Genomic DNA, 12,879 nt, shown 5'->3' with positions numbered 1-12,879 from the left:
TATTGGTTATGAACAAGACTTCACTTTAGAATAGGGAACATGTTCTTAGATATAAATACCTAATTTTGAGTTAATTAGACACAATTAACACTTGTAGTTTCATGTCTTGTTACATAAGAATAGATCATATTTGTTAAGTGTTATTAAGGGACAATTACTATTCATGTGCTACTACTGCCTTATTAGGCCCTTATTGAGCAGAGTATATTAAGACCCAAACTCATGTCGAACAACTTCCTTACTTGCAATGAATAAGCACTAATTAGAGGGTTATTGAGGAAAAACTCTCAACTAATAGCTTATTACTTGTAGAATATGGTCATGTAGAATAAGGCATTCATAAGTGTTTTATAATGACTAATAAAGAGCCGATATACTGCTAATATGCATGTTAATTAACAACTAGTTCATGGTTAATTTGTGTATCTTAATATAAAGTGTTACCAATGTATTAGGTCTGCCTCCCCACAGAAGACGTATTGACAATAACCAGAGGTGGGAGAAGTACTCAGGTCTTGTATTGAGTGAAAGTAGAAGTACCAGAGTGTAGGAATATTCGGTTACAAGTAAAAGTCCTGCATTCAAAATGTTACTCAAGTAAAGTAGAAAAGTATTATCATCAAAATATAGTTAAAGTACCAAAAGTAAAAGTAATGTCCGGTAATAATTAGGGATGCTCCGATCGATCGGCCGCCGGTCATTATCGGCCGATATTCACTCTTAATAGTTTGATCGGTGCTCTCTATAAAGGCCGATCAGGAGAGCTGGATCTGATCGATATGGACATAAACGCGAGTGAAGAATAACCGGACACGAAAGAGAGATCAGATCAGCTGTGGAGTCTGACGGAGACACGCAGCTCTGCATGATCACCTGAAGCCCCGCCCACTGTTTAGCGAGCTGCATGATAAACTGACGGGCTGTCAGGAGAGAGAGGGAGGGAGAGAGGAAAAAGAGAGGCTCCTTTTCTCCTGTGTTATTATCCAAAGTGAATCTAAACTTTTAATAATGTACTTCATCTACTATACGTAGTTTGTTTGAGTGTAATAACTATGTTGTTTGTTGTTTGTGGAAGCGCATCATTTATTGAAAAAGGAATCTGAACTTTCGATCTGTTACGATTATAAACTGAAGCAATATAAAAATGACTCCCATTAACTGAGTTTTAAACATCAGCATATCCGGTCATAGTCTGGTAATTACCTGCTAACGGAAACTCTGCTACACAATTATTATTATTATTATTGAAACATGACCGTTAAGTTTAAAATTTGTCCGGTAAAATTAATTCTTTCCGGAAGTTTGACCGGCAAGAAAAAATCCTAGTGGAAACCCTGACATACACGCACACACGCACACACGCACACACACACACAGCACCTGCATGTGTTTTTGGATGTCAACACAGACTCCACACATACTGTTCCAAGTACCTAGAGAAGGAATAGAGAACGGAAAATAAAAGACACCAAAGATAAGGAGGGGAAGAATGAAATAGGGGACAGGGAATAAGAAAAGGGAGACAGGAAATGAGTGTAGGGAAGTGTAAGTTGGAGAAGAAAATAAAAATAAAACAAATGTAAAAGTAAAGAAAGTAATAGAAAAGAATGAGAAAAGGAAAGCGCAGAGAGGAACTGACAAGTAAGAAAAGGTGAGAATATAAGGAGAGGAGAGGTGCAGAGATAAAGGGACAGGGTAATAAGGGAGAGAGAAAAACAACAAAACATGAAGAAAGAAGGGATGATTATGAAAATTAAACAAGGGGAAAACAACATGGCTGTCACAGAGGGGGAAAGTATACTTGAGTCAAAGGGGGAATAAGGGAAGGAAAGGCAGATTGAGGTAAGTGGTGGGTGGATGTTAATATAATGTATGAAAATGTATAAAACTCTACCAATGAACTTTTCAAAACATTAAAAGCAATTTCTAATACAATGAGCTGAGTCTAAAAGATGTTTGCAGGCACAAACCTGGAACATTGCACATGCCGAGCCCCTGAATAACGGGAAAAAGGTCCTGGAAACACCATGCAGTACTGAGAGGAAGAGCTCGTACCATCAGGAGAATGGGATCCTTAATGAGGATCTTAACAGTATATTTATATCAATGGTATATTCTTCTTAAATGAGGCACTTGATGGCTCCAGGAAACACGTAATTATCTCAGTTGGTCCCCTTTCACAGTTTGGATTGTTAACCGCCTCTTATTTGTGCAATGATTCAAAATTATAAAATTCCATACTCTTACCTTTTCATTTTGATAGAAGGATGTGTGAACATGTACACTTTGCCCTGATATCCTCTCAAGTGTGTCTGTGGACTGTGTGTGTGTGTGTGGGGAGGGGGGGGGTGGGAATTTATCAGCCCTCTCAGTGGCTGTAGGAAAAGCAATGCTCGCTGGGAGTCGAGCTGACAGCAGTTTTCCTCGGATCGATCTGCAGCGCTGCTCCAGTTTATGACAAAAGAGTTCACGACACGGCAGTCACAAAGTCAATAGCGTGATAAATACTGCCTCCACTCGCTGCTGCCCGCCACTTTACCAGGCATTTGGCCTGACAGTTATTACTGCTGCGGTAAATCCACTGACCTGAGGGGAAGGAGGCTGGATTTATGGACCCAGGTAAACCAAGTTTACTTAATTTAAAATATATATATATATATATATATAAACTTGGAGAGTTGCCCTATTGCAGAAACCACGGCTGTAGTTTTTCCCCTGGGAAACTTGAAAAAGAAAACAGTTTAATGCACATATGATCAAAAGTACTGAGCTATGCATTCATGTATTTATGCCTTTATGCAAATAAAGGAATTATGAAGACAGCTATTAATACACCCAAATAGATTTGTAATATATCCTCCTTTTTCTTCTGTGGCAATCTAATCAGAATAACGATTAGTGAATTAAAATCAGGGATTAAAATACACACTGTCACACACACTTGTTTGTTGTTGCCTGGACCGACTTAACCCAAACTTTCCATCACATGCTTGTCGCATTAACATGAAAAGATCCCTCTGGTTCAATTTCCCACAAATGAGGAAATATTAGGAAATGTTTTGAACATATATCCTTGCTTTAGTAGTAATCCAACATGTAAATCCCTTTACAGTTAAAAGTAGCCTTATCCTCGTATATGGCTGGGATCACAGTAATCAACACAGCCGATTATGCGGATTACATTTACGCTGGTACATATGAATATTTTCAATTATTCTGGTCCAAATAATACGAGTCTGGGGTGAGATTAATATTTGTTTCAATAATGACTTACAAACAGGACATCTATTGCATGTTGAGTGGCAAGTCACGGTGTTTCAGCATGACTGGTAATCATGTTAGAGATTGGGAAACACATGAAAAGATCTCATTGAAGATTTTACTTATTGCGGGATCATCAATAAAACGTTGGCATGGACACCCCGGCACTTTGCATCCCATCATGCAAAGTGTCTCTTGCAGGCTGTGACCCACATTGGTACTAACCTAGCACAGTTAAACTCAATTTAAATACTGATACTTAGCCAACCAAGATGGATATACAGCAATATCTCTCCCATCTTTTTAAAGCTTCTCTGTCTGGCAGCCAGGTGGAAATAAACAAATTACTGGGATTGTTGTTCCCAAACTATATAAATGATTTAATTATGTACAAACAGATATGTTCAATCAATGATCTACACACTGATAAATACTATCTATCAAAATAGTTGCCAATCTATGGAGCTAATTTCTAGGTCCCATAGCAAGTACTGGCAAGTACTCTCATCAAACCAAATAAATAAAGCAATATGTATTCATTCTTTTAGTTATAGCAAGCAAATTTACTTTTAAAATACTTTTTTTTTGTGTGTCTCACATCAAAACAGATGAAAATGCACATCTGCTATATTCCATGCATCAAGGGGTAATATTTTTTACATCCACTTTCTTGACTTCTACAACAAACCAGTATCACCCCCCAAACAAAGTTATAAAACTGGCAAGATGTGTTTTGCTCCTAATCATGTTGAAGGACATCTAATTCCTCTAAATGCACATTGAGGACCGAGGACCGAGGATCGAGCGTCGAGAGTCTCTGGAGGAGCTATAACCAAGGATACACTGATGGTTCCTCCGTGGCTCCTCCGCGGATGTATTTCCGGCAACAGTGATGTTTCAAAGAGTCGTGACGCACGCCTGGACTTATCTCAGCCAATGACAGCTCTGCATGCATCCCCTGAATATTATTTTAGTAACCGCTTGAACGGCGACGCAATGTTTCCAGTGAGAACAGTTGTGAGGTCCGTGCAGAAAGCAGAGCAGTGTGTCAAATATATATCACTCAGTATAGCGGGCCTACATTACTCTCTGTATTTGTATGCTGTAGTTTAGTAGATATCTACAAACAAAGAGTCGATATTTTTCTAAGACCATGTAGTGATTCACATAATAAAATACACAATGGCTGTATTATATGCTTTAGGAGCTGTAGGTGTGTGTGTGTGTGTGTGTGTGTGTGTGTGTGTGTGTGTGTGTGTGTGTGTGTGTGTGTGTGTGTGTGTGTGTGTGTGTGTGTGTGTGTGTGTGTGTGTGTGTGTGCATAGATGCGGCGGAGAGACAGGCCTCAGTTAGTTTGGTGTCCTACGCTTACTTTTAATACTTTCAATTTCAATTCCCCATTTCAGCGACCAGAGAGAGAGGGGGGGGGGATATATTATCCAGTCTCTGATTGTGTTACATTATTATGAGAGTGCTCTCATACTTGTTTGATTCTGAAATTGTATATATTTATATAAATATATGTGTGTGTGTGTCCGTATCTGTAGCCTGTTATTGTCTCATTATACCGCACTGTGAATTAATTAAAAGTAAATATATAAGTGGTCATGAACACATCTGTCCATCAGACAGAGTGCTGCTGTGCCTCCTGTCATCATTAATGGACGTCTCTTTAAAATGACCGCTCAGAGGAGAGGAGTTCTCATTTCTCTAACCGCCTGCTGCTTCCCCTCCTNTATTGAAGTCAATGGAGAGAGAAAGATAATCGAGAGATAATCTTTCTCTCGCCATTGACCTCTCTATCAGGAGGCAGCACCTGCACACTCACTCACACAGATGCACACACTCTAAGAGGAGAGGGAGATCTGACTGAATGAATAATAATTGCTCAGGTCAGATATCGTATTCTACCCTCTGACTGTGTGTGTGTTTGCAGGAAGAGGAGTTAGACTCTACTACATCGGAGGGGAGGTTTTCGCTGAGTGCCTGAGTGATAGCGCCATCTTTGTCCAGAGTCCAAACTGCAACCAGCGGTACGGCTGGCATCCGGCGACAGTGTGTAAAATTCCTCCAGGTAAGATGCCGAAGATGTAACGTGTGTAGCTGAGCACACAACAAAGAACCTATAATTAACCAGACATGCACAATGAATTGGATTTGTCAGTGGGCTAGGAAAACACGTGTTAACTTCTTTGTTGTTTATCCCTTTGTTTCTCGTTAGGTTGCAATTTAAAAATCTTCAACAACCAGGAGTTCGCGGCCCTGTTGGCTCAGTCGGTGAATCAGGGCTTCGAGGCGGTTTACCAGCTCACCAGGATGTGCACCATCCGCATGAGCTTCGTCAAAGGCTGGGGAGCCGAGTACAGGTGAGCCCTGCAGATACAACTGAACCTGAACTAGAAATCCATACAAGCCGCAGGATGTTCAGGTGTATCAGTATGTAGTGTCTCTACTTTAAAGAGTCCTCTCTTGCTGATGTTCAGGTGTATATCAGTATGTAGTGTCTCTACTTTAAAGAGTCCTCTCCTGCTGATGTTCAGGTGTATATCAGTATGTAGTGTCTCTACTTTAAAGAGTCCTCTCCTGCTGATGTTCAGGTGTATATCAGTATGTACTATTGTCTGTACTTTAAAGAGTCCTCTCCTGCTGATGTTCAGGTGTATATCAGTATGTAGTGTCTCTACTTTTAAAGAGTCCTCTCCTGCTGATGTTCAGGTGTATATCAGTATGTAGTGTCTCTACTTTAAAGAGTCCTCTCCTGCTGATGTTCAGGTGTATATCAGTATGTAGTGTCTCTACTTTAAAGAGTCCTCTCCTGCTGATGTTCAGGTGTATATCAGTATGTAGTGTCTCTACTTTAAAGAGTCCTCTCCTGCTGATGTTCAGGTGTATATCAGTGTGTAGGAGAGAGAAACAGCCATTTTAGCCTTTTTCAGACCATTTACATGCACAAAAACCTTAATCACACACACAATAGGAAAGGGAAACCCCCAAAAAGCAGAATAGGGCCTCTTCAAGTTTAAGTTTTAAACTTTCAAGGCAGTTCTCAGATCCTCCTGCAGACTCTTACAGCAGTCTGGAGCATAAAAGCTCATAATAAATCATGTGTTGTAAGGCATGAAAATGCTCATGTCAGATATTAAAATGCATGCTTTGTGTTTTCCAGGCGGCAGACTGTCACGAGCACTCCTTGCTGGATCGAGCTTCACTTGAACGGCCCGCTGCAGTGGCTCGACAAGGTCCTGACCCAGATGGGTTCCCCGTCTGCTCGCTGCTCCAGTATGTCCTAAACAGCTAAAGAAACGCCCCAAAAAAAACAAAAAAAATAACCGCAGCCCATTACATGATCATTAAATTCCAAACATGCGAGTCCTTTCATAAAAAAACAACAAAAGGAAAACCCCCACAGAATGAATTTTCTGTCACGTTCTTCATAGTATTTGTGGCCCAGTTCCACATCCCTCTTTTACCTTTACACACACACACACACACACACACACACGAACAAACGCACCCACACCGTCGCACACACACATGCATACAGACTTTTCAGTAAAAACAAAAAAAAAATCGGCACTTTGTTACCCATCTATGTCATGCACCTTGTTAAATTGCTTTCCCCCAAATCCTTAATATTAGATCTATTTGTGGTACAAATGAAAATGTATATTGGTTTTTAGTCCAGGAAGTAGGGGAAATACCAAAAATATCTGTGAATAGTTTCTCAGTATTGAAGATTGCTTGTATGAGTAACACAAGCTTGATTGCTCAAATTATGTGTTCTTGTTCCTATCCCACCCCAACCATTGTTCTGATCCTAAGTTTACTTTTCTCTGGGAAATAGTCAGGAGGGATTTTAGCGGTGGCTCTGGGTGAAGAAAAACGATGGCCTTGGTGGAAACGCCACAATGTGTTTTATGGAAAATTTTAAAATTCGCCCTTTCTTTTTTTGTACGTGTGTCGTTATAAGACATACTTCTTTAATGGACAAATAGGAATGTTAAAGTATAAAGTAATTCCAAAAAGAAAAAACCCCAAACTGCAAACTCGATCTGGATGTAGTTTATTTCTTTGTCATTATATGGCACTCTAGTTAAAATCCCCGCTGATTAGCCTGGTATTGGAGCTAATGAGAGAGGTGCACTGGGCAGGGACCAGAGGAAATCAGCTGGTATTAAAAAGCTTTTTTTGACTCGACACTGGGAGTCCTGGGGCTCTCCGACGAGGGGGGGGGGGGAGCTTTAAAACGCCAGGAGAAATTGAAGGTATCATTCTGTTTTTAGCCTATATCCCCATTGTTTTGCTACTTTTTTGTATTCTCATGTATTTTTATATATAAATATACTTAAAATTTCTCTGTCGTTCACTTTTTATTAAAGTAATATTTTCAAGACCACAGCTGTTTCTAAAAAGGAGGGCATGGATCATTCCTTTTTCCGTTTTACCCTAAAAAAAATAATTAGTTTGTCTTGATATTAAAAACCTCTCACTGCCCCCACATGATGTGTTTCTATCCTTTTTTCCCAAAGAAATCTGGTGCATTTTAAGTACTCCTTTCCTTGTAATGCTTATAATGATTCCAGAGGCATGTAAAAAACAAACTTTGTAATGGCCATTCATTCAGTCATCTCTTTTATTATTATTATTTTTGAAACACACGTGACCTCTTGTAGCCTTTTGGTGCTTAGAAACAATTGGCTTTTAAAATGTTACAGAAGAAGACCTGTGTGTGTTAATGTGTGTATCTGTCGTTAAAATACAGTATGTACAACAAGACTTATTAGCTTCAACTCTGCCATTTTTTGTCATTATGTGGCTGTTGCGAGTTTATGACATGTCCCCTTCCTCCTCCCTTTTCTCCCCCCTTATTTTTGATGTACATGTGTTTACCTTACGGCACTAGTGATTGTACTTTAAGTGCACCTAGTGGCGTTTGGATTTTGGGGAACTGAACCGTGTGTTAGGGTCCAGTGTTACATTGTTTTTATCTTTGGCCTCCAACATATGAATGTGAAAAAAAAATGACATTACAAAACCTGAACGTGGACCAGACGTACATATACATAACAGTAGTACAGTATGTGTGTATTTAACAGTAATCTTTTTGCAAAGCAGTCAGTACAGTAGATGTCGCAGTTGTTTTACCAGTAGAGGGCCGTATTGATAGAGCAGTTCTTTTTTTTTTTTCTGACCATAAGCTTCTCAGGCGTGTGGCATATTATGCAGACTTCATAAAACACTAATAAAGATTTTTATTCTCATGATTCTGTGTGTGTGTTTGTTTCTTAATTCTATATATATGTTTGTATATGCAGTCAATTCAGACAGGGTAGTAACACAGTTCATTTTTCCCTTAATTATAGAATATATACATAACATGAGTATAAATACTTAGTTATATATGACTTTATGCACATGTATGGTATGCAAACAAGGTAATACCATATGAAAATGCCAATTAATGTTCTGTCCAATCTAGTAATGATTCAGGCTGTATGTGTAGTAGACAATTGGTTGGTTGTAAAACATGTTGTAAATGTCAAAAATCTTAATTTGTAATGTAACTTGTAAACTTACAGTAAATCTGTAATTTTATTGTAGTGCAGTAATAGAAGAAAGTGGCATAACAAAATAATTTAGTAAAGTTGAAGTATCTCAAGTACTCATACTAGTATTTTGATGAATTAGCCCTTATTGTTTGTGGTGGGAAGTATTTAAAGTATATTTACTCAAGAAAAGTACACATTTTTAAGTACATTTACTACATTTATTTAATAACTCATATTTCGAATATTCAGATACATTTCATTTATACAAATTATAAGCAACCACTAGTTTATTGGGCCTTACTGTAGTTATGAGTTAAACTTAATTTATATTTTGGTGATAATCAAAAGCAACCCGGAAGTATGTAGTACAAAAGTAAACAATAAAGCGCTAATAGTAATGATTCATTACTATAATCAAATGTAATGCGAAATGTAAAAAAATCCACACTCTGGTGTTACTACTTTTACTGCAGTACGTTACTGCTTATTATGGATTTTATATCCCAATTTAATAATAAAATAATTATGATTATATGTAAGAAGCACAAGCTGTCACTCGGTTTGACCCTCTCAGCCACCGTAGGCTACGTCAGATGTAAATACTGTTAGCATATAGCTAGCTTCCTGTGAAGACAACATGGCCTTTACTTTGTATTCTCTCATCCAAGCAGCCATTTTGTGCGTCAATGCTGTCGCTGTGTTGCACGAAGAAAGATTTCTGAGTAAAAGTAAGTGGAAGTAGTTTGAATTATAACCGTCCGTTGTCAGTTAGATGTCAGTTGAAATTCAAAAAAGCTAAGCTAATGCTAACTAGCTAGTAACCTGACAGCTAGAACAATTAAAAACTTAAAGTATTTATCGGTTTTTAGAGTGATTACACCAGCCCCTGATGAATGACTTAAAGTGTGTGATGGAGAGGTTTAAATACAATTGCTACGATTTTATTTTACTTTTGTTAGACTTTTCAGGCTAGAATTCAGATCAAGGCAAAGTAGTCCTTCATTCAAAGTCTTCCTTAAACTAAAATAAAATAAATGTATTAGCAAGCTTCAACATATACTTAAAGTATCAAATGTAAAAGCACTTATGATGTAGTGTTGGAAGATGTTTTGCTTCAGTAAATAGTAATACAACAGTATGTTAATAATACATTTAATTATTTGGGAATTAAAGCAAACATTGAAGAAAAAGAAGACGAAACATCAATATATAGTAGAATATAAGTACAATGAGATTATAAAGAAATACAAAATGATGTATACTTGTATTACAAGTGGTAAGGCTCTGTATTTTTAGATATTGTAGTTTTGTGAAATATCTATTTTATATATATAAATTGGCCGTTGAAGAGTCGAAAAATGAAGTCACACAAAATGATGAAAACGTAATGTACATTTATATAATTGTCTCAGTCATAGCATGTTTTTATTCCCTCTTTATAATGACACTTCTGTATATCTCTCTGTGTGTTTTAACCTCCTTCAGTTGGGTGGGGAGTAGACACGAGTGTTGGAGGTTTTGGGGATGAACCGGGGGTCAAAGTGCAGCTGATGACCCTCGTCCGCTCCGTGAGGACCGTGATGAGAGGTGGGTGCTCACGACACTACACTATTGCCCCAACATATTTAAGTGACTGTCCCTCATTTGATCAACCTGCAAGGACAAGTAGATCCTCCAATGTTTCACTTTTAAAAGTACCTAGAGTGCAGTATCATTTTTAGTAGTACCACTGTTCATGTTTTAATGTTTTTACATATTTTAATTATGTTCCTCGTTTGTTATTGTGATTTTTTGTCATACTCTGTAAAGCACTTTGGGCTGCGTGAAAGGTGCTATATCAATAAAGTGTATTATTATTATTATTATTACAGTACAGTGTTTCCTGAACGAGAAAGGAGGGTTGTTTTTCTAAGTAATTAAAGAAAATGAAGTTCCTAAAATATGATATATAGGATTTGACTCACCTGTTCAGATCATCCTACTCAATGTAGTGCCCGATGTTCCCTGCTTCCTTAAATGTTATTGTTCTATTGTGCTGTTTTTAACCCTTTTTTTGGAGTATTTTATGAAATGTAAGGTGTCCTTGGGTGTTATGAAAGGCACCTCCAAATAAAATGTATTTGGTTGTTATTATTATACACAATTAGGTTTGTTTTATGTGACCAGAAGGCTAGTTTTAATATTGAATGACAGAGAAAATGTAGAAAGAGAGTGTTGGAAAATGTACAGTTATATAAGTGGAAAAGAAGCCAAGGTTTTTTAATAAATATTCTGAGCAACTTATCAAAAAGACACAATACTTCTTAGTGATATCACATCAACAAGTTTGTTGGTTTGTGAATCAGACACTGATAGTACATCACTGCATTTTACCTTTTTATATAGGCCTTTTTCTTTGCTACCCAAAAAATGTTTTGCGCTGGTAAACTGGCTTAGCATATATTTTCAATGGCCACAATGGGAAAAGGACACAGTTTAAAGAAAAGTATTTATTATTATTAAACCAATAGACAAAGGAAGCTACCAAATTGAGGAGTGAGAGTCAGTGATATATCAGTAGTGTAGGTGTGGATGTGTCACTATGAGTTAGTGCAAGGTGTTTTATGTAGAACCCAAAACAATACCAAACAAAAGCATAAGAAGGTAGCTGCTCTCTAGAAAGAGTTCAGCCAGCAGAGAGAGCGGGCGAGACACTGTATCGAGCTTTTAACCCCCAGTGTTGATCAATGATAGACCAAAAGGGAGGATCATTAAAGGTTCACACACTGCAGGGAGGATTAAAGCAGGGGTCAGCACAGGTACATTATTGAAAGAAGGTTAAGAAACCTTATGTGAATCCTGTTTTTAACTCTGACCCTGTTGCTGCTATAAACGCCTGAATTTCCCCAAGGGGATAAATAAAGTTTCATCTTATCTTAAACTCAACTTCAGAAATTCTGGTAATGTAACTGAGTAAGAAAGAAGTCCTGGTTTTAATCCTCTGTTGTCTGTTCCTCTGCAGTGCCGTTGATTGCGGTGAATGCGGTCTGCATAGTGCTGCTGCTTCTGTTCGGATGAGGAGGAGGAGGAGGAGGAGACAACCTTCATCACCTCAGGAAGCCTTCTGCAGAATCATCTGACTCACAAAATGACTCCTGTCAGCCTCAATATGAATGTTATCACGTAATATCAATACATTGGATATTATTTAATGCCAGTTTTGAACAGCAGAATATTTACAAATCAGTATCCGGTTCATTGCCGAGTAGATTTTCGAATTTTCGGTGTATTGACCAGAAACATTAATATATGAAATGAACAATATTACAATAAAAAATAACTGTAAAAAAGGAAGATCTCAGCAGAAATGGGCAAATATTGAATTTACAGTCTACTTTGTAATAGTACAATAACATGCTGAATAAGTAACACATCATTTTCCTAGGATTTAAATATTATATGAACAACTTTTATTCAATTCACTGGGTGCCGAATGTAGAATGTTTATGAATTATACACTGAATACATGTAATTTAACTTCTGTATACATGATGTGATTGTTAAAATGCTCTAAAAGAAAGAGTTTTTAAAGACTTTCACTAAAAGTGTGCTAATGTGTTTTCATTTCCTGAAATAGTGGATGGTTTAAGAGCGATCGTTTTATTTTATATTGGATTTTGGGATTTGTATTTAATATGAATATTGATATTACATAGAAACTATTTGAAAATGAATTAAATTATCTTCTAATACAATATTTGTATAAAATAAATTCATAACACATCAATAGCTAAAAAAGCTGTGCCTCCTTAGTCATATTTATTGTACTTTTTTGGCATTATTATTTACCAGAATTGGCAAGTTAGCATGGAGGCAAAAATAAACATTAGTGACGCTGGATGATCCAACCTGAAACTAACTTCACTGTAGCAACGGCGTGTTGTTTGTCCCTGTTCACTTTCCGTACTTCTGACAGCGACATGTTTTCCTGTGTTTACATTATTCTGCAGATTTACAAAGTGATTTAATATGTAGTAATACTTATTAAACCCTCTTTATTTATTATTTTTGAGCTATAATGGGCAATGCG

The 12,879-nt window shown here is 37.4% G+C and overlaps 2 protein-coding genes across 3 annotated transcripts in view; both read left to right on the top strand.

Moving 5' to 3' along the window:
• Nucleotides 1-8,525, top strand: part of LOC104953934 (mothers against decapentaplegic homolog 2) — an 18,973-nt gene extending 10,448 nt beyond the window's left edge. For both annotated transcript variants that reach the window (XM_010780979.1, XM_010780981.1), the window contains exons 3-5: nt 5,198-5,335; nt 5,483-5,627; nt 6,428-8,525. In XM_010780979.1, the coding sequence (XP_010779281.1) occupies nt 5,198-5,335; nt 5,483-5,627; nt 6,428-6,551 (407 nt within the window). In that variant the 3' untranslated portion in view covers nt 6,552-8,525. The remainder of the gene's footprint in view (nt 1-5,197; nt 5,336-5,482; nt 5,628-6,427) is intronic.
• An 839-nt stretch (nt 8,526-9,364) lies between these two features.
• LOC104953933 (immediate early response 3-interacting protein 1) lies at nt 9,365-12,394 on the top strand. The gene is made up of 3 exons (XM_010780978.1): nt 9,365-9,538; nt 10,296-10,397; nt 11,812-12,394. Exons 1-3 carry the CDS (start codon nt 9,448-9,450, stop codon nt 11,865-11,867), a joined length of 249 nt encoding a protein of 82 aa, XP_010779280.1. The 5' UTR covers nt 9,365-9,447; the 3' UTR covers nt 11,868-12,394.
• Nucleotides 12,395-12,879: the final 485 nt, after the last annotated feature.

The sequence above is a fragment of the Notothenia coriiceps genome, unplaced genomic scaffold (genome assembly GCF_000735185.1).
Source record: "Notothenia coriiceps isolate Sejong01 unplaced genomic scaffold, NC01 NC01_scaffold00022313, whole genome shotgun sequence".
Lineage (NCBI taxonomy): Eukaryota > Metazoa > Chordata > Actinopteri > Perciformes > Nototheniidae > Notothenia > Notothenia coriiceps.
Note: the sequence above shows the minus strand (reverse complement) of the source record. Positions and strands in the feature narration are given on the sequence as shown.